Source organism: Scyliorhinus canicula, chromosome 1 (genome assembly GCF_902713615.1).
Source record: "Scyliorhinus canicula chromosome 1, sScyCan1.1, whole genome shotgun sequence".
NCBI classification, from domain to species: domain Eukaryota; kingdom Metazoa; phylum Chordata; class Chondrichthyes; order Carcharhiniformes; family Scyliorhinidae; genus Scyliorhinus; species Scyliorhinus canicula.
The window spans coordinates 22,705,941-22,727,928 of NC_052146.1; the positions used below are offsets into that span (position 1 = coordinate 22,705,941).

At 48.7% G+C, this 21,988-nt stretch overlaps 1 protein-coding gene across 5 annotated transcripts in view; it reads left to right on the forward strand.

Moving 5' to 3' along the window:
- The window catches only part of LOC119978852 (sodium- and chloride-dependent GABA transporter 1-like), a 224,618-nt gene that overhangs the window by 195,896 nt on the left and 6,734 nt on the right, over positions 1-21,988 (forward strand). For 4 of the 5 annotated variants that reach the window (XM_038820860.1, XM_038821000.1, XM_038820932.1 and 1 more), the window contains 3 exons: positions 838-938; positions 11,999-12,169; positions 20,070-20,237. In XM_038820860.1, coding sequence (XP_038676788.1) covers positions 838-938; positions 11,999-12,169; positions 20,070-20,207 — 410 coding nt within the window. In that variant the 3' untranslated portion in view covers positions 20,208-20,237. Of the gene's footprint in view, positions 1-837; positions 939-11,998; positions 12,170-20,069; positions 21,752-21,988 lie in introns of those variants that run through there. The other variant, XM_038820786.1, reaches the window with a different exon arrangement.

The following is a 21,988-nucleotide window of genomic DNA, read 5'->3' on the forward strand; positions in this document are numbered from 1 at the left end:
TGCAATTGTCCACAAATCCACAAATGGCCTAATTTTCCCAACTCACACCCTAATTTTTCTGACTGTTGGCCTTTTCTCTCCATCCACATCAACGGCCGAGTGTTCAGCAATGTTTCTGCTAACGTCTGTTTGCTGTGCACTGCCGGTTAGTTGCATTGGCAAGTAAGTTCCCGATTGCTGGGTAATTATGCATTAGCACAGCTTAGAGAGAACATTGGTCTTCATCCATTAAGGCCAAAGCTGGAGTGCATTAATCACTTTATATCATACACTTCCCACATTCAAAACCTGTTTGTTAGGCATGATTCAGTCACCTCTTCGAACACTTCTCTCAACTCCTTCTCCAGAACTGATTTTTATTTGTTGTGGTGTCTCTTAACACTTCATACATTGAAATCACAGTTAACGGAGAAAGGTCTATGTTCCTGTTACCACTTCACTCTGAATTACCCCCATATTAGTTCCAGAATTTGTGTTTTGAGGGAGTGGAGAAACTTTAGGCATAACCGGCTCCTTTGTGAGATTTTGAAATGAGGAGTATGACTGCTCACAATTCATTCTCACTATTCATGGTGTCAAATGAGTAGAACTTTGCAAGATCACTTGATGAGAATATGCTCAGGGACAAATTATGTCTGGTACCAGAATTCCACCAACCAATCATTCGACTGCTGAAACAGGGGAACAATCAATGACTGATTGACTGGTCTTAATGTTTAGGCTCGTGTCAAATTTGATCTGACTGCACACATCCTGTTTTAATACAAGAGACTGTTTAGAAGACAAGATCTGTTAACAGAACAGATTTATTGTGTCCTGTGTTTGATCCTATTACAGGTGTCCGTAGATTATCTGCCACCTATAAGGAAATGCTGGGGGTTCCTCCAAACCTCTTTTTCAAACTGTGCTGGTGGTTTGCTTCTCCAGTGCTTGTTACAGTGAGTAACTAACTTTTTCTAATAACTTTTTTCCATCCATGGGGTCTCCTGCTGAAATGGAGAGAAATTAAATGACCTCACTTTCAGGGATTGCTGTGAGATATTATTCTATATGAAATTGACTATTGATGACACCAAAAGGAAGATTTGAAATGAAATGAAATGAAAATCGCTTATTGTCACGAGTAGGCTTCAATGAAGTTACTGTGAAAAGCCCCTAGTCGCCACATTCCGGCGCCTGTCCGGGGAGGCTGGTACGGGAATCGAACCGTGCTGCTGGCCTGCTTGGTCTGCTTTAAAAGCCAGCGATTTAGCCCAGTGAGCTAAACCAGCCCCTGGTTTTGACTATTGTGTGACTTGACCATTGGAGTGCGCCTGCCCGTCACCCGATGCTGCAAGTGGGAGACTCGGACCGGAACTCTCTGGCTGTTGGAATTCTCTTTTCCCACTGGCAGCGCACCCCCTGTGAGTTTCCAGGTGACTTGGGATGGCTTTAATGGGAGATCCCATTGACAAGCGAGAAGAGAGAATCTCACCACCAAGGAATGGCGCGCTGTCGAGAAACACTCGGCTGGGGGTCTGGAGAATCCCACCCTCTGCTTCATAGCGGTGCCTTTGGCACATTGTGGGCATGGGCACCGTGTTGCTGTTTATGGTTCTAGGCCAGCGCAGAATCGCTGGAAGGTCCAGAGGGTGAGTGTTCGGCAGCCAGATACATGGAACTCTGGACTCACAAAAGTAATTTGAAACTTAAAACTCTGGTGATTTTTCTGCTGTTTTAAATTGCGCATGGAGTGCTTGTATCACCCAGCTGTGTAACAAAATGGCAATCAAGGTTCTATATACATCATATTCCCGTTCTATTCCCGTACCAGCCTCCCCAGACAGGCGCCGGAATGTGGCGACTAGGGGCTTTTCACAGTAACTTCATTGAAGCCTACTTGTGACAATAAGCAATTTTCATTTCATAGGACTCCGATTTAAATAGACTTAATTGAAAGAGATGTTCCTAAACAACGAAAGTCAGTGGGACACAATTAACCTTGGATTCACATTTTTTTTCTGTGGAGCAATGAAAAATGTTTGTGACCAATTTTGTTAATTTTTTTTTAAATAACAAAATTGGTCACAAAGCATAATATTTTTTAAAATATGTTTTCGAACAAAAGGTTCTGGTCTTAAGTCAAAACAAAGGAGTGAGGTTCCTCTTTAGCCTCTCGCGAAAGGAGACTATTATTGGGGGTTGGGGAGTGAGACAAATACCCAAAATATTGCAGACCCTGGAAATCTGAAACATAAAAATACAAAATTAGATCATTCAGCGGATAAGGAACTGACTGCATCAGAGAAAAATGACAAGTTTACAATTTAAACATTTCCCTTCATCAGAACCCTGGACGCTTAAGTGTGAAATGCTAATCATGCTCCAGAGTGGCAAAACAGTGAGGAAGACCTAGATTTGGTTATTTTTCAGAGGTGAGCAGCAGGGGATCGGGTGGGCCAATTAGATCGGGAACCCAAAGCCAGAAGCAGGTAATAGGTGCACGGTAGCACAGTGGTTAGCATTGTTGCTTCACAGTGCCAGGGATCCGGGATCGATTCCAGCTTGGGTCACTGTCTGTGTGGAGTCTGCTCGTTCTTCCTGTATCTGCGTGGGTTTCCTCCGGGTGCTCCGGTTTCCTCCCACAAGTCCCGATAGACGTGCTTGTTAGGTGAATTGGGCATTCTGAATTCTTTCTCTTGTGTACCCGAATAGGCGCAGGAGTGTGGCGACTAGGGACTTTTCACAGTAACTTCATTGCAGTGTTAATGTAAGCCTACTTGTGACACTAATAAAGATTATTATTATTAGAGGAGTAAGGAGGGATGAAATATCAGACCAGACTGGTTGTACAAGAAATCATGGATGCTGGTCACATAGAAGCCAGGACACGCCCACCACAGAAAACAGGAGCAGCAGGTCCGAGGAAACCTGGAATGTTCAACTAGGGTGGCAGGAGATGAAATGAAAATGAAAATGGCTTATTGTCACGAGTAGGCTTCAATGAAGTTACTGTGAAAAGCCCCTAGTCGCCACATTCCGGCATTCGCCACATCCCCTGTTCGGGGAGGCTGGTACGGGAATCGAACCGTGCTGCTGGCCTGCTTGGTCTGCTTTAAAAGCCAGCGATTTAGCCCAGTGAGCCAAACCAGCCCAGATGATAATACCAGACGAGTATTGGGAGAAGGCAAGTAGGATGCTGGCGCATCAGCTGCGGAAGAGAGAGACAACCAGGGAGATTGGGGGAATTAGAGATAGGGGGGTAACATGGTGCTGAGCCCGGTAAGGATTAACAAAGTCTTCAAGGACTTCTATGGCAAATTGTACGAGTCAGAGCCCCCGGAGGGGGGCGGGGGGAGGGGATGAGGCAGTTCCTGGACCAACTGAGGTTTCCACAGGTGGAGGAGGGGCGAGTAGAGGGATTGGGGGCCCCGATTGAGATGGAGGAACTGGTTAAGAGGTTAGGGGGTATGCAGGCAGGCAAGGCCCCAGGACCGGATGGGTATCCCGTAGCGTTTTATAAGAAATTCTCGGAGCTGCTGGGTCCTCTGTTGTTGAGGGCTTTCAATGAGGCTAAGGAAAAGGGAACCCTTCCCTCGACGATGTCGCAGGCTCTGATCTCGCTTATCCTCAAGCGAGATAAGGACCCATCGCAATGTGGCTCCTATAGACCGATGTAGCTCCTTAATGTGGATGCCAAGCTGTTGGCCAAGATTTTGGCCACTAGGATTGAGGACTGTGTCCCGGGAGTGATCAATGAGGATCAGACGGGGTTTGTGAAGGGCAGGCAGCTGAACACGAATGTGCGGAGGCTCCTGAATGTGATTATGATGCCCCCGGAAGGAGGGGATGCAGAAGTGGTAGCGGCAATGGATGCGGAGAAAGCCTTCGATCGGGTGGAGTGGGAGTACCTGTGGGAAGTGTTAGGCAGATTTGGGTTTGGAGAGGAATTTATAGGGTGGGTTAAATTATTGTATCAGGCCCCTGTAGCGAGTGTGTCGACGAACCGGCTGCGGTCGGAGTACTTTAGATTACATTGAGGGACGAGGCAGGGGTCCCCCCTACTGTTTGCCCTGGCGATCGAGCCACTGTCCATGGTGTTGAGGGAGTCCAGAAACTGGAGGGGGTTGGTTCGGGAGGGGTAGGAGCATCGGGTTTCACTGTGTGCAGATGACCTGTTCCTGTACATTTCGGATCCGGTGGAGGGGATGGGGGAGACATGCAGATTCTTAGGGAGTTTGGAGACTTTTCGGGGTATAAGCTGAATGTTGGAAAAAGCGAGCTTTTTGTGATACATGCGAGGGGCCAGGAAAAGAGACTGGGAGAGCTACCGCTTAAGATGGTGGAGAGGAGCTTTCGCTGCTTGGGCATTCAGGTGGCTAAGAGTTGGGATGCCCTGCACAAGCTCAATTTAGCGCGGCTGGTGGATCAGATGGAGGAGGACTTTAAGAGGTGGGGACATGCTGTCGCTTTCCCTGGCGGGCAGGGTGCAGTCCGTGAAGATGATGGTCCTCCTCAGGTTCTTGTTCGTCTTCCAGTGCCTTCCCATTCTCATCCCCAATTTCTTTTTCAAGCGGGTAAATAGGATTATTACGGGATTTGTGTGGGCAAACAGGACCCCGCGTGTTAAGAGATTGTTCTTGGAGCGTTTGGCTGTTCAGGGGGGTTTGGCGCTGCCGAACTTTTACAGCTATTACTGGGCAGCGAATATATCCATGATTCGGAAATGGGTAATGGAGGGAGAGGGGGGGGGGGGGGGGGGGGGGGCGTGGAAACGGTTGGAAGCGGCGTCTTGTAAAGATACTAGCTTGGGGGCATTGATAACGACACCGTTGCCACTTCTGCCGACGCAGTATACCACGAGCCCGGTGGTGGCGGCGACATTGAGGATCTGGGAGCAGTGGAGACGGCACGGGGGAAGGCAAGGGCTTCAGTGGGCCCCGATACGTAACAATCACTGGTTCTTTCCGGGTAGAATAGATGGGGGGGTTCCTAAGTTGGCACAGGGTGAGTATCAAAAGGATGGGGGACTTGTTCATTGATGGGACGTTTGCTAGTCTGAGGGCGCTGGAGGGGAAATTTGGGCTACCCCCGGGAATACCTTTAGGTACCTGCAGGTCCGGGCATTCGTGAAAAAGCAGGTGGGGGAATTCCCGCTGCTGCCTGTCTGGAGGATACAGGACAGGGTGGTCTCGGGTGTGTGGGTTGGGGATGGCAAGATATCGGAAATATATCAGGAGCTGCAGGAGGCGGAGGAGGCCTTGGTGGAGGAGCTGAAGGGCAAGTGGGAGGAGGAGCTGGGTGAGAGGCTGGATGAGGGCCTGTGGGCAGACGCCCTGGGCAGGGTCAATTCCTCCTCATCTTGCACCAGGCTTAGCCTGATTCAGTTTAAGGTGGTGCACCGGGCGCATATGACAGGGGCGAGAATGAGTAAGTTCTTTGGGGTGGAGGACAGGTGTGTGAGGTGTTCAGGGAGCCCAGCTAACAACGCCCATATGTTCTGGGCGTGCCCGGCGCTTGCGGCGTTCTGGAAGGGCTTTGCAAAGGTTATGTCCAAGGTCTTGGACACTCGGGTAAAACCGAGTTGGAGGATAGCGATATTCGGAGTATCAGATGATCCGGGAGTGCAGGAGTCGAAAGAGGCCGGAGTTTTGGCCTTTGCCTCCTTGGTAGCCCAGAGAAGGCTCTTGTTAATGTGGAGGGACGCAAAACCCCCAAGTGTGGAGGCTTGGATCAATGACATGGCGGGGTTTCTCAGGTTGGAGAGGATAAAGTTCGCCTTGTGAGGGTCCTTGCAGGGGTTCTCCAGGCGGTGGCAACCGTTCCTTGACTTTCTCGCGGAACGTTAGGTGGAGGTCAACAGCAGCAGCAACTCGGGAGGGAGAGGTGGTTTGGGCGGTGGATGGATTTCATTTGTAAAGGGCAGATACCCGACCTTGTTTTATTAAATGGTTAAGCTGTTTGCTGTTTTATTGCTATGTTTTCTTTTCGCTGTTTTTCTTTTTGTAGTGGTTTGTAAAAATTATTGAAAAGTTTTGAATAAAAACAAAAGGGTGGCAGGAGAGGGAAAAAGGAAGCATTCGCACTTAGCTATTGTTATTGATGGGCTGAAAGTTGAGAAACATGTTTTAAAAATGACATAGTGACATACACTGGTCAAGGTCTGTACCTACAGGCAGGCTAAAAGGGTGGTGTTCAAAAGAGGCAACAGGGGTCTTGCCCGCCTGGAGAACTGAGTCCCATTGCTTTCTTTGAGTGCCTTGAAGGCGCTTAAATAACCAGCATGGAGCCTTTCCCAGGATCAAGGCCTTAGGATGGGAATGCTGCCCTCGTGAGAGCTGCCGGTTAATCAGAGATCAGCAGCTGTCCATTGCTGACAGCTCTAGTGGGAGCAGTGGCAACAACTGGCTGTACACCCAGGGACAGCATTAAATTCTGCCCAAAGTGTCACAAACAGTCATAACAGAATGCCATGTCAATGGGAAATTCCTATTTCAATCTTGATCGAGCAGGCATCGCTAGGTATACCACAGATGTACATTGAATTAACATAAAGTCTATTAGGACATACATTTTTTAAAATATGTTTATTAAAAAAATGTCATAGTAAACAAAACATCCAAAATAATTAACCAAAATTACACTATGGAAAAATAGACAAACATGCAAACAAATATTAACGTTAACCCAAAAAATTGAACAAAACCCCCTAACAGCTGATGGTGACTAGCTCCTTTAAGGAAATTAATTGATGCCATCTTTGGTAGAACCCTTCTCCCAACCCTCTAATGGCGTACTTGACCTTCCCCAAATGTAAGGTCACTAGACAGAGTAGTGTTCCTCCACCCAAACAGAACTTGTCTCTGGACTATCAAAGAGGGAAGGGCAAGGCTTTCACCCCCGACTAAAGCACCGGTGAGTCCGACACCACAAATATGGCCACCAGCGGACATGGATCCAAATCTACATTTACTTTTTTTTTAAAATAAGAGCCGATTTACTGTGGCCAATCCATCTACCCTGCATCTCTTTGGGTTGTGGGGATGAGACCCATGCAGAAACGGGCAGAATGTGCAAACTCCACGCGGACAGTGACCCGGGGAAAGGATCGAACCGAGGTCCTTCGTGCCGTGAGGCAGCAGTGCTAATCACTGTGCCATCATGCCGCCCTGACCCAAATCTACATTGCGTATCTCCGACATGGCGTCTAAAAAAAGAGGCCCAGCTTACCAACTTGGGACAAAACGAGAATATTTATGTGTGGTTAGCCAGCCCCCGAGAGCAGCACTCACACGTATCCTCCAGCCCAGAGAAAGATCCACTCATCCTCGCTTTAGTCGGATGCGCCCTATGCTCCACCTTGAATTGGATCAAACTCAGCCGAGCACACTAAGATGTGGAGTTGATCCTATGAAGACCCTCACTCCATATCTCACCATCCAGAATGGGACCCAACTCACCCTCCCATTTCATCCTCAACCCACTCAACGGAGCTGACTCCACTGAGAGGATATGGCCATATATGTTCAAAATAGTCCTCCCATCAGACCCAACCAGAGAGAAAATCCTCTTCAACAGGGATGAGGGTGGAGCCGAGGGAAAGCCTTGCGTGAAAAATCTGCGCAAATCTGAAAGTATCTGAAAAGACTGGAATCAAGCAGTTGGAATTTCTCTGCCAACTCCTCAAAGCTAGCAAATCTCCCCTCCACAAACCGGTCTCCAAACCTCTTCAGGCCCTTCCCGTCCCATGACTTAAATGTCGAGTCTAAAGCCGCAGGCAGAAAAAAATGGTTATTGCAGTTTGGGACTAGCAAAGGCTGCCTATAAATTCCCAGGCTGGACTCCGGGAAAATCTCACTGGAGAGAAAGTGCAGTAATTATTGCGTGAAGGCTAGAAAGAGTGCAGAAGCTCGTCTCCATTATGGAACCAGGATCGCTGAAGCACAATAATATATTCTGAATATTGGCTGCCTAATAGTAAAACAATAAATTGGATAGAATCAAGCCCTCAGATTGTCCATCTCTTTGGAGCAAATCCTGATGAATTCTGGGAGTCTTACCTGCCCAAATAAAGGAAGACATGAATTTGTTGAGTTTGACAAAAAAGGGCTTGGAGAGAAAAATGGGGAGACATTGAAATTAAGAATAAAAATCTCGAGCACGTTAAAGGGCTTGGAGAGAAAAATGGGGAGACATTGAAATTAAGAATAAAAATCTCGAGCACGTTTTCATTTTAATAGACTGAACCCTACCCACCAAGGACAGGGGAAGGTTATCCCATCTCTGCAAGTCTGACTTGACACTGTCAACCAGAATAGTATAATTTAATTTATGAAGCGAGGCCCAATTGTGGGCCACCCGGACCCCCAGATAACGAAAGCTAGTCTTGACAAGGCGAAAAGGTAACATCCCTGGTTGGCATCTTCTCCCCAGGGGTTGACCAGGAAATATACGCTCTTGTCCAAGTTCAACGTGTAACCAAGTTAACCACTTGTAACTTGTAGCCTTGAGGCAGCAGTGCTAACCACTGCACCACCATACCACACTTTATTTTCCCCTTCTTAATTTTCCCCTTCTTAATCAGTCCCTTGGTCTGCCTTTGCTGAATTTTAAACTGTTCCCAATCCTCCGGTCTATTTCTTTTTTCTTGCTAATTTGTATGCCTCTTCTGTGAATCTAATACTAGCTCTAATTTTCTTTGTAAGCCATGGTTTGGCCACAGTTCCTTTTCTACTCTTGTGCCAAATAGGAATAAACAATTTTTGGAGTTCACTTATTCGTTCCTTGAATGCCTGCCATTGACTGTTCACTGTCCATCCTTTCAGCAATTTTTCCCAGTCTGTCATAACCATCTCATACCATCATACTTATCTTTATTGAGGTTCAAGACCTTAGTCTCAGAATCAACTGCCTCACTATTCGGCTTGATAAATAATTCTACCATATTATGGTCACTCATCCCCAAGGGTTCTCTCACAACTAGATTGCCAACTAATCCTTTCGCATTGCACAACACCCAGTCCAAGATGGCCTGTTCCCTTGTTTGTTCCTCAACATACTGGTCCAGAAAACCATCCTTTATACATTCCAGAAATTCCTCCTCTATTGTACTGTGACTAATTTGACTCACCCTATCTATATGCAGATTAAAGTCACTCACAATCACAAATATTTCTTTATCACGTGTCTCTGATTTCCTGTCTAATACTATTCCCAATATTACCACTGCAGTTTGGTTGTCTTTTTGCCCCTTGATGTATCTTAACTCCACCCAGACAGATTCCACATCTTCTGTACTAATATCTTTCCTCAGTATTTATCAATTCAACATGCCTGTCCCCAACACCCCAAAAAACACCCAAGTCCAACCATGTTTCTTCACAAAAGAGTCCGCCTCTCCCGGCGCACCAAATAAACAGTCCTTTCCATTGAAAGTCACTCTAAGCTGAGCCGGGAACACCACACAGAACCGGATTCCACTTTTATACAGGGCAGCCTTGGCTTTATTGAATGCAGCCCTCTTCTTCGCCAGCTCCATTCCCATTTATAGGTATAACCTGATGCGTGGCCCTCCCATTTGAAGTCTCGATGCTCCTTCACCCATCTCAGAACCTGCTCTTTCTCTTTGACGCAATGAAACATCACTATTACCGCACGCGGTGGATCCTCAGGATCATGCCTCTGCCGGAGTGTACAGTGAGCTCAGTCCAACTCTGGAGGGGATGTGAATCCATCCTCCCCCACCATCACCAAACATGTCCGCGAAGTACCCTGGGCATTGGGCCTTCCATCCCCTCTGGCAGCCCCACTATTTAAACGTTCTGCTTCCTGAACCAAGTCTCTCGACCATTCACCTTGGTCTTCAACGACTTGTTCCCCTTGGCCACCAAAGACATCTCCGCTTTCAGTAAGGCAATCTCATCATGGTGTCTCGAAAGTGCCACTTCCATATCTTTTATCGTGGCTCCCCCAAAACCTTATCAAACATCTCTGCAAAGTACTCTTTGGCATTGGGTCTTCCATCTCCTCTGGCAGCCCCACTATTTGAATGTTTTGCCTCCTGGACCGATTTTCTAGATCATTCACCTTAGCCTTCAACCACTTATTCACTTTGGCAACCAAAGACATCCCCGCTCCAGTGAGGCAATTCGATTGTGTCTCGAAAGGGCCGCTTCCATATCCTTTATCGTCGTTCAGATGGGGGCCAAGGCCTCTTGCATTGATTTCCCAAGGTCCTCCGACACAATCTGCCATTGTTTATCAAATTCCTTTGCCAAGGCACTCAAAAGCAGCTTGGCTGTTAGTGGAGTGGCCAGGGTCACGGAGGCTGCCGCTGCCATTTTATCTGTCGGCGAACTCTTAGAGGCCTTCGACTCCGTTGATGAACTTCTGCTGTCCACCTTCTTTCCCTTGACTTTTCTGGGCATTTCAATCATATAGGATCCTTATCCCATTAATTACGTGGGTTTTCGAGCAGCACGACGGCCAAGGTCCCAGGTTCGATCCCGGCTCTGGGTCACTGTTCATATGGAGTTTGCACATTCTCCCCATGTCTGCATGGGTCTCGCCCCCACAACCCAGAGATGTGCAGGCAAGGTGGATTGGCTGCACTAAATTGACCCTTAATTGAAAAAATTAAGGTGCTGTGAGGCAGCAGTGCCAACCACTGTGCCACCGTGCCACTGAAATCCCCTTGGGTGATTTATAATTTAAATTGTGATCTCTCTTTTCTCCAAGTTGTTGCAAATAACTTGCAAGTTGTTGCAAATAACTTTCAAGTTATTGAGGTTTGGAATTATTGAAGACCATCTATAAATAGTTGAAGCTAAATTATGGCGCTGTGGAACCCATTCCCTATCTTGCCCGAATGGCCAGGCAATGATCTTTGCCAGGCACTAAGCTATCATAGACAAACCCTTGCTCTCCACAGAAGACCTTCACATGTTCACTTTCCGGTAGACATTGCTGAATAATCAGATGTAGGAACATGAGCAGGAGGATTTATTCTCTCGAGCACAGGGTCACCATGACCTGTGATATCAATCTCCCTGTGGGAACAGCTGAAATCAGTCTACTCTGACAATTTACACAAACCTGGGACCTTCTAGTGTGTATGTGATGCAGTTGCTTATGAAACTTTGAATAGCAAGTGCATCCTGGTTTATTATTGTTTATCTTGCTAATGTTCCTTTATCCAACTCATTAACTCTTTCTGATCTGTTTCTCGGTGATATTATTGGCTCATGATTTAAACTAGAAGAAAAAGTTATCCTTATTTTTAAGGATTTTAAATTTGACATTTCTTTAAGTTTTGGTTTAGAGTCCTGATAGGAACACTTGTTATCTAAAATGTGAATGTGAACAAGTTCTATCTTTTCTAACGCTCAGGGGAGGGAACGTGTATGGTCTGGTGTAGGACTGGATTGTATAGGTCAGGAATGTCCCAGCTTAGTTCACAGTCTGAACTTAGCTAGTTTATAAGTGAAGCAGTAGTGATGCTCTTATAAGTAGCCATGTGTTCTGCAGAGGGATATGGGTGGCCCGGTAGCACGGTTAGCACTATTGCTTCACAGCACCAGGGTCCCAGGTTCGATTCCTGGCTTGGGTCACTGTGCAGAGTCTGCACGTTCTCCCTGTGTCTGCGTGGGTTTCCTCCGGGTGCCCGAACAGGTGCCGGAATGTAGCAAGGTGGGGATTTTCACAGTAACTTCATTGCAGTGTTAATGTAAGCCTACTTGTGACAATAATAAAGATTATTATTAAGAGGCATTGTTGGAAATTGAAACCAGCTGAATGCTGGGAGAAAGAATGGTCACTTGGACCAAGTTGGCAGAGAGTGATCACCTGAAAACTAGCCCAGCATCTCGCTCCTTTCAAAGGTAAATGGAAATGTGTCAAGCATTTCAAATGATCTATTTATCCTAAAGTTATATTGAGGTATTCACAAATGTATATTTTTTTTAAATCAGTAGTGTGGAGACAAGTAGCCTCTAATGTCCTGTGTGTTGATTTCCTACAGGTTATCCTTGTGTCCAGCATAATTCGTTACACCCCTGCCCGATACGGTAAAACGTACACCTATCCATCTTGGGCAGAGGGCCTTGGCTGGGTTATCTCCCTCTGTTCAATCATCTGGATCCCACTTGGAGCAGCGCATACCCTGTATACTAGCAAAGGCACATTTACTCAGGTGAGGGTAAGGGAGGGAGGGAGAATGGAGAAGTGGTTTCATTGCGCAGCATATGTAACTACTATTATGAAGATGAAGGCTTGCAGTTTCTGCTGTCTTGCATCGTACTGAACCAATGGTGTTACAATGGTAGAAATATTGCAGGGCAGCACGGTGGCACAGTGGTTAGCATTGCTGCCTACGGCGCTGAGGATCCGGGTTCGAATCCCGGCCCTGGGTCACTGTCCGTGTGGAGTTTGCACATTCTCCCCATGTCTGCATGGGTTTCACCCCCACAACCAAAAGATGTGCAGTTTACGTGCACATACTAAATTGCCCCTTAATTGGAAAAAATAATTAGGTACCTGAAATTTAAAAAAAAAAAAGAAATATTGCTGTATCAGGTTATCCACCTTCCCCTACAGACTAAAATCACACACACAAAGCAACACAAACTAGACTTGTATAAAATTTGTATTTTCTTTCCTTACTACCACATCTCCAAGAGGCGGTGATTCATGTAAAGTCTCACAAGCTCACATTACCAGCTAGAGTGCCTATTCATGTGGAAGAAAACGCAATGGTTGTAAGCAGACTATTTTGCAGTAAGGTTATATGCAATCATATGCTCAATTGAAGTTCACTTGTAACAACTTTGCAACTGGCTTCTCACATAGCAAACAGGGGTGGGCACTGGATAGCTTTTTAAATTTGTCTGGAACAAGTTTTTCATCTACTTGATGTCCAGAAGTCCATCTCCATGCTTATGAGGCACAGATAAAGATTCTGTTTATCAGATATGGAATGCAGAAGGACTTCCGGTTGCGGCTATGCGGAGCTAAGCCGCACGTTCGGCAGCTCCCGCTATTTAGGGACTTTTGGGCCGTTTCGAGGGCCCCAAACGGCGCTGTTTCTACGCATCCCGGTGGGGGAAGGTGCCTGGAAGAACTTGCCCCACACTATATGGTGCTCACCTGGAGTGGGAAGAAGAAAAAGGCTGCAGTAACTCCCCCAAAAAAACGGGGGAAGAAAAACAAAATGGCGGCCGGCACTCCTGCTATTTAGGGATTTTGGGCCGTTTTGAGGGCCCCAAACGGCGCTGTTTCTACGCATTCTGGTGGGGGAAGGTGCCTGGAAGAACTTGCCCCACAATATCTGGTGATAAAGGCTGCAGTAACGCCCCCAAAAAAACGGGAGAAGAAAAACAAAATGCCGGCCGGCGCTCCCGCTATTTAAGGACTTTGGGGCCGTTTTGAGGGCCCCAAACGGTGCTGTTGCTACGTATCCCGGTGGGGGAAGGTGCCTGGAAGAACTTGCCCCACACTATATGGTGAAAAAGGCTGCAGTAACTCCCCAAAAAAAACGGGGGAAGAAAAACAAAATGGCGGCCGGCGCAACACCCGAGGACTGGTGGAAGTGGGCGCAGGAGCAACAGGCCTCGCTCCTACGTTGTTTTGCTGAGCTGACGGCTGAGCTGCTGGACTCCATGAATGCAACTACGACCAAGCTGCTTGGGACCCAGGCGGCACAGGAGGAGTCTATTCGGGAGTTGCAGCAGCAGGCCGTTGAAAGAGAGGAGGAGGCCGTGGTCCCTGTTGGGAAAGTGGAGTTGCGCGAGGCACTTCATAAAAAGTGGCAGGACCGCTTGGAGGAGCTGGACGTTCGCACGAGGCGAAAGAATCTGAGGATCCTGGGCCTGGCGGAGGGGCTAGAGGGGTCGGATCTCCCGGCGTATGTGACCACGATGTTGAGCTCGTTGATGGGAGCGGGGTCCTTCCATTTGCCCCTGGAGCTCGAGGGAGCGCACAGAGTGATGGCCAGGAGGCCCAAGGCAGGTGAGCCCCCGAGGGCGGTGCTGGTGCGGTTCCACCGATTCAGTGACCGGGAGTGTGTGCTGCGCTGGGCCAAGAAAGAGAGGAGCAGTAAATGGGAGAATTTGGTAGTGAGGATCTACCAGGACTGGAGTGCGGAGGTGGCTAAGCGGCGGGCCGGGTTCAACCGGACAAAGGCGGTGCTTCATGCTAAGCAGGTCAGGTTTGGAATGCTGCAGCCTGCGCGCCTGTGGGTGACATACAAGGACCGGCACCATTACTTTGAGTCCCCGGAGGAGGCGTGGGCCTTTGTACAGGTGGAGAAGCTGGACTCGAACTAGGGCCTGGGAACATACTTTGGCCGGCGTTGTTTCTGCTGTGGCTGTTTTGTTTCAACTTTTTCAACTTCGACATGTGTGTTATGTATGCTGGTTTTCTGTTTGCTCTGGTTACGGGTGGGTTGGTTTGTTGGGCATGGTTGTGGGTTAGGTGGGGAGTATTGGGGGTTTGTGTTCTATATGTTCTTTTCTGTACGGGGCTGGGGATTGAGGGGAAACTGGATTTTGGGGAACGGCGTCAGAAGGGTGGGGTGTGGCAGTGTGAAAGCACGGGTTTTCCTCTGGTTTCCCGCGCTGCGGGGCAGGGGGGGTGGAGCTTGCGGTGGGGGCGGGGCCTCTGCGGGTCTTTTTTCCCGCGCTGCAGCAATGCCAAGGAGGTGTGGCAAGAGGGGGATGACCCCAAGCCGGGAGGGGATAGGTTTTGGCGGGAGCTGCCGGGGTCAGCAGAAGTCACGGAAGTACCATGGAGGGTGCGTCGCGGCTAGGAGGGGTCCTAGCCTGGGAGGGGGGGGATACCGGGTTGCTGCTGGAACGACTAGGAAGGAGCCGATGGGGGCCGGGGGGGAAGAGGAGAGGCGCTATCGCCATGGGGAACGGGTCGAGCGGGTTGTGCTGGCCTGGGGCGAACATCTGCCAAGCTATGGCTAGTGGGAGGGGGGCGAGTTGCCCTCTGATCCGGCTGATTACCTGGAACGTGAGGGGGCTGAACGGGCCGGTTAAGAGAACCAGGGTGTTCTCCCATCTAAGGGGGTTGAAGGCGGACGTGGCTATGCTCCAGGAGACCCACCTGAAGGTGGCGGACCAGGTCCGTCTGAGGAAGGGGTTGGTGGGGCAGGTTTATCATTCAGGATTGGACGCGAAGAACCGGGGGTAGCGATTCTAGTGGGGAAGAGGGTGGCGTTTGAGGCGGCTGAGGTGGTGTCGGACAAGGAGGGCAGATATATCATGGTGAGGGGTAGGCTGCAGGGAGAGAAGGTGGTGCTAGTGAATGTATATGCGCCGAATTGGGATGATGCTGGCTTCATGAGGCGATTGTTGGGCAGCATCCCGGACCTGGAGGCAGGGGGCCTGATCATGGGGGGAGATTTTAACACAGTGCTGGATCCCACACTGGACCGGTCCAGTTCAAGGACGGGTAGGAGACCGGCGGCGGCCAAAGTGCTGAGGGGATACATGGACCAGATGGGAGGGTGGATCCCTGGAGGTTTGGGAGACCGAGAGCGCGGGAGTATTCCTTTTTCTCTCACGTCCATAGGGTTTATTCCCGGATAGACTTTTTTGTCCTGAGCAGGGGATTGATCCCGAGGGTGCAGGATGCCGAGTATTCGGCCATAGCGATTTCGGACCATGCCCCGCACTGGGTTGATCTGGAGATGGGGGAGGCACGGGACCAGCGCCCGCTCTGGCGCCTGGATGTGGGGTTGCTGGCGGAGGAGGAGGTGTGTAAGAGGGTTCGGAGAAGCATTGAGGGGTATCTGGATACCAATGATACGGGGGAGGTCCAGGTGGGGATGGTCTGGGAGGCTCTGAAAGCAGTGATCCGGGGGGAGCTGATCTCTATCCGGGCCCACAGGGAAAGGAGGGAGAGGAAGGAGAGGGAGAGACTGGTGGGAGAGGTTCTGGAGGTGGACAGGAGATATGCGGAGGCACCGGAGGAAGGGTTGCTGGGAGAACGGCGCAGGTTGCACGCCAATTTTGACTTGTTGACCACCAGAAAGGCGGAGACACAGTGGAGGAGGGCGCAGGGCGCGGCATATGAGTATGGAGAGAAGGCGAGCAGGATGTTGGCGCATCAGCTCCGTAGGCGAGATGCGGCTAGGGAAATTGGGGGAGTGAAGGATGGGGGTGGAAATGTAGTGCAGAAGGGGACAGAAGTAAACGGGGTCTTTAGGGACTTTTACGAGGGATTGTACCGGTCGGAACCTCCGAGGGGGAGAGAGGGGATGGAGAGCTTCATGAACAGGCTATGTTTCCCAAGGGTTCAAGAGAGGCTGGTAGAGGGGCTAGGGGCGCCGATAGAGTTGGAGGAGCTAGTCAGGGGGATCGGGCAAATGCAGTCAGGTAAGGCCCCGGGGCCGGACGGGTTCCCGGCAGAATTTTACAAAAAATATGCAGACCTGGTGGGTCCCCTGCTGGTGCAAACTTTCATGAGGCGTGGGAGGGGGGGGGGGGCTTTGCCCCCGACGATGTCGCGGGCACTGATCTCTTTGATCCTAAAACGGGATAAGGACCACTTGCAGTGCGGATCATATAGGCCTATCTCGCTCCTTCACGTAGACGCTAAGTTGCTGGCAAAGATCCTGGCTACCAGGATAGAGGACTGTGTGCCAGAGGTAATTCATGAAGATCAGACAGGATTTTTCAAGGGGCGGCAGCTCAACACGAATGTGCGGAGACTGCTCAATGTTATCATGATGCCGGCAGTGGAGGGGGAGGCGGAGATAGTGGTGGCGCTGGACGCAGAGAAAGCGTTTGATAGAGTTGAGTGGGGGTACCTGTGGGAGGTGCTGGAGAGGTTTGGATTTGGGGAGGGATTCATCAAATGGGTGAGGCTGCTTTACGCGGCGCCGATGGCGAGTGTAGTCACAAATGGAAGGAGATCGGAGTATTTTAGGCTTTATCGTGGGACCAGGCAGGGGTGTCCCCTGTCCCCCCTGCTCTTTGCACTGGCGATTGAACCGCTGGCCATGGCGTTGAGGGAGTCAGGGAAGTGGAGGGGTCTGGTGCGGGGTGGGGAGGAGCACCGGGTATCGCTGTATGCGGACGACCTGCTGTTATATGTGGCGGACCCAGAGGGGGGAATGCCGGGGGTGATGGAGCTGCTAGCGGAATTTGGGGGCTTCTCGGGCTATAAGCTGAATTTAGGAAAGAGCGAGGTATTTGTAGTACACCCGGGAGATCAGGAGGAGGGAATTGGGAGACTCCCATTTAAGAGGGCAGTGAAGAGTTTCAGGTACCTGAGGGTGTAGGTGGCCAGGAGTTGGGGGGCTCTTCATAAGCTTAACTTCACCAGACTAGTGGAACAGATGGAGGAGGAATTTAAAAGGTGGGACATGGTGCCGCTATCGCTGGTGGGCAGAGTGCAATCCGTCAAAATGACGGTTCTCCCGAGGTTCTTGTTCCTCTTCCAGTGCTTGCCCATCTTTATCCCTAGGGCCTTTTTTAAAAGGGTGACCAGCAGCATCATGGGCGCATGGCACCCCGAGGGTGAAGAGGGTCTTCTTGGAGCGGAGTAGAGATGGGGGGGGCTGGCGTTGCCCAACCTCTCGGGGTACTACTGGGCGGCCAACGTGTCGATGGTTCATAAGTGGGTGATGGAGGGGGAGGGGGCAGCATGGAAACGGATGGAGAGAGCGTCCTGTGGGGATACAAGCCTGGTGGCCCTGGTAACGGCGCCGTGGCCGCTCCCTCCCACGAGGTATACCACGAGTCCGGTGGTGGCGGCTACCCTCAAGATTTGGGGGCAGTGGAGGCGACATAGGGGAGAGGTGGGGGGCTCGATGGAGGCTCCATTAAGGGGGAACCATAGGTTCGTCCCGGGGAACATGGATGGGGGATTTCGGGGATGGTATAGAGCGGGCATCAGACAGCTGAGGGACCTGTTTATCGACGGAGGGTTTGCGAGCCTGGGGGAGTTGGAGGAGAAATTTGGGCTCCCGCCGGGAAACATGTTTAGATATCTGCAGGTAAAGGCATTTGCTAGACGGCAGGTGGAGGGATTCCCTGCGCTCCCCGCGAGGGGGGTGAGTGACAGGGTGCTCTCGGGGGTCGGGGAGGGGAAGATATCCGATATCTACAAGCTTATGCAGGAGGTGGAAGAGGCGTCAGTAGAGGAGCTGAAAACGAAGTGGGAGGGGGAACTGGGGGAACATATCGAAGACGGGACATGGGCTGATGCCCTGGAGAGGGTAAATTCTTCCTCCTCGTGTGCGCGGCTTAGCCTCATCCAATTCAAGGTGCTGCATAGGGCCCACATGACTGGGACGAGGATGATTAGGTTCTTTGGGGGTGAAGATAGGTGTGTCAGGTGCTCGGGGAGTCCAGCGAACCATGCCCATATGTTCTGGGCATGCCCGGCATTGGAGGAGTTCTGGAAGGGGGTGGCGAGGACGGTGTCAAGGGTGGTGGGATCCAGGGTCAAGCCAGGTTGGGGACTCGCGATCTTTGGGGTTGGGGTAGAGCCGGGAGTGCAGGAGGCGAAAGAGGCCGGTGTGCTGGCCTTTGCGTCCCTAGTAGCCCGGCGAAGGATTTTGCTACAGTGGAAGGACGCGAGGCCCCCAAGCGTGGAGACCTGGATCAATGACATGGCGGGCTTCATTAAGCTTGAGAAGGTTAAATTCGCCCTGAGAGGATCGGTGCAAGGGTTCTTTAAACGGTGGCAACCTTTCCTCGACTTTCTGGCTCAACGATAGGGTACTGGGACAGTAGCAGCAGCAACCCCGGGGGGGGGGGGGGGGGGGGGGGGGGGGGGGGCGTTGATTATGTTGGCTTATTTTATTTAAATTTGATTTATTTACTTTTAATTTATGGTTAAGTTCTCTTGTTGGGGGGGTGGGGGGGGGAGTGTGATACATGTGATGTTACGGTATGGGGGGAATTGTGGGTGTTATGGGGCTGTTAGTTGCACATTACTGCTTGTTGCTATACTTGTTGTTATATTTTTCTATTTTCTGTAAAAAATTCCAATAAAAATTATTTTTAAAAAAAGATATGGAATGCAGAGTCTTACCCTATAGGTCTACTCAATCCAAATCCAGAAACCTTGCATTCCGGTTGGCAGATGCCAAGATTGCTCCAAGTGTGCACAGTTGCGGGAATTTAACAAGCAAAAAGGTCTGTTGCTGTTCACTGAATAGACTCCTCAATTAAGACTGGGTATTTGGGGAGTCAATGGAGAGCATCTCGTATCCCGAGAACCATATTGTGGAGGTGTTGGTGTCTTTAGGAAAGAAGATAGTTTGCCATAAATTAAATTAAGACTTCCCATTTGTATCAATGGAATAAAGAGTTGTAAACAAGGCAGTCATTTATATTGATCAGGAATATTGTGGCAACTTCTACGATATTCATTTCCACTTCCAGCAAAGGATGTTGGATAGGGACCCAGAGTAGGGGCAGCACAGTGGTTAGCATTGCTGCCTCACAGCGCCAGGGACCCGGATTCAATTCCAGCCTTGGGTGACTGTGTGGAGTTTGCACATTCTCCCCGTGTGTGCGGGGTTTCCTCTGGATGCTCTTGTTTCCTCCCATAGTCCAAAGATATTAGTTGGATTGGCCATGCTAAAATTGCCCTTTAGTGTCCATGGATTTGCAGGTTAGGTGGGGTTACAGGGATAGGGTTGGGGAGCGGGCCTTGATGGGGTGCTCTTTCAGAGGATCTGAGCAGACTTGATGGGCCGAATGGCCTCCTTCTGCACTGTAGGGATTCTATGTTTCTAATTATTTCACAGTAGGAGCCTTGGCTAATTTTTAACAGATTGTTGGTGTTTGTGAAATCATATCCACAGTCAGCTCCTAGAGGGCTGAACAGAACAAGGTTGGGGTATTACAAGGAAGGTATGACTGAACCTATTGTGAAACCTCAAAGAAATGGTGTATTCAATGTAACACAATGTAAATGGTTTAAAATGGCCGGTGACAATTTGTCCACTATTCTCCCATGGAAGCAGCAGCAGATTAGGCCGCTCCTGTAAAAAATCAGAGCCATAAACTTTAGGAATTTTAAAGTCATGTTTAATGTAAGTAAATGAATTTTCTTCCCTTGACTTTCAGCGCCTTCGTTCTTCAGTAACTCCAGTAACTGATGTAATTCCAACAGAAAGCCAGGACCTGATGGTCAGATTGAAGTCTGGGATATACAAGCCTTCGTGTTCTGCCATCCATTTTGACAGCATTGACCTCACAAAATAAACTGGCATTTGATTTTTGTTTTAACTTATAGAATGTCTGTTGAGAAAAAATAATTTCACTGAAGCTTCCTTTGCTTAAGCTAACACTACTTAAAAATATCATATTCTGGTAATATGTTGACCGACTTATTTAACTTTCCAATTGTTTTGGAATTGTGTGGGCATATAATTAGCCACGCTGTATGAAAAGATTCCCAGGGAATATAATGGCAGTGAGGTGACAGCATGGAATGAATAGCAGGAAATAGAAGGCATGGTGGTGTTTAGTGAAACTGTTGGCACTGGGCTTATTTGGGAAAAATATAGACAAATGTAGATAAAATTATTCAGCGAAATGTATTGCCATATTAAAGCCTACTGACTCAATTCATCACCTCAAACAACAGTCATCACTACTTCACCTTGTGTTTTATACCTCTCAATACTTTTAAAAGTCAAAACATTTTCCACATATAAACCTGAGTGTTTTTAAGTATTAGCGTGGACCATCTACATTGTCATATCTGGTAGAAAGTCACATTCGATCAAGGGACGGAGTATTTAGTAGACTGATAGATAAGAATATGGGAAGTTACTGAGTATTTTTGAGCATGAGAACACAACCCACAAAAGAGGAGACAACACAGAACCATTTATTAATAGGAATTATAAACAAATCCCTTTATCAACTGATGTGCTGATAGAAGGAATTAATGTTAAGAAAATTCTAACTAATAAAATAAAATGTATTTACTAAAATTAATTTTAAAAATGTATTTACTAAAGCAAACTAAAAGATAATGTTTAAAAAGTAAAATATAAAAGCAATGATAATTTAAAATTTAAAATCTCAAACTTCAGTAACATCACAAGCCAAAAGATCTGGCTGGTAAAGATCTTAAAGTGATAGACCTTGAGCAATTTCATTAGCAAAGTTCAATCTGACCCATTTTCCTCTAAAACCAATGATTGTGACGTCCTCACCTTTGGTTGTATTGACAATCGGGTATTTGAGATGTTTATATGGAAAGGTCCGCTCTTTCAGTCCATGCTTTTTCCAGGGATTTATTGTTGTCTTCATGTCTAACAGTAACTATGACAACTGCAAAATCATCCATCCCCTTTCAGGAAAATAATATCCAACTTCCATAACGTATCAGCAGAGAGCTCAAAAAAGGTTGCCCAGCCAAACATCATGGCCTTTTCCTTCAATAATTCATGCACCGTGTTCCTCTTACTGTTCTTGACAAACATACAACTCCCTGATATTTGCGATGTTATATCGATCCCAAGCCAGCTGGTAAAGTATGAAACTAGACACTGCTAATTTGCTTGATAATAGGTTTATTCACAGAATGCAACATAATAGGCAGAATATTCCCCAAAAATAGCAATTCTGACTGAAAACCGGCGTGAGAAACAGCCAAATTTTCTCTCTAAATCTCCTGACACTTTGTCCAAAAAAAGCAGGGGAGCATATTTTGCAGTCTCATGCTTGAGAAGAAGGGCCTCAAGATGACGGCGAGCCTAGGAACGCCCTTTATAAACCGCACACTGATCTCAAAGGTAAGAGACAGGCCCTCCCACCAATCCATCATCACCGGCAATCTCTCCCCCCCCCCCACGGAGCTCAGTATAGCCAACGGCTGACAGGGTGCGGCACTGGCCTGTCATGTCCCAGACAGTGGCTACTTTGATCGCCTCGGCCCCAGCGTAGTCATCTCGACTGGGGCTGGTTTAGCACAGGGCTAAATCGCTGGCTTTGAAAGCCGACAAAGGCAGGCCAGCAGCACGATTCAATTC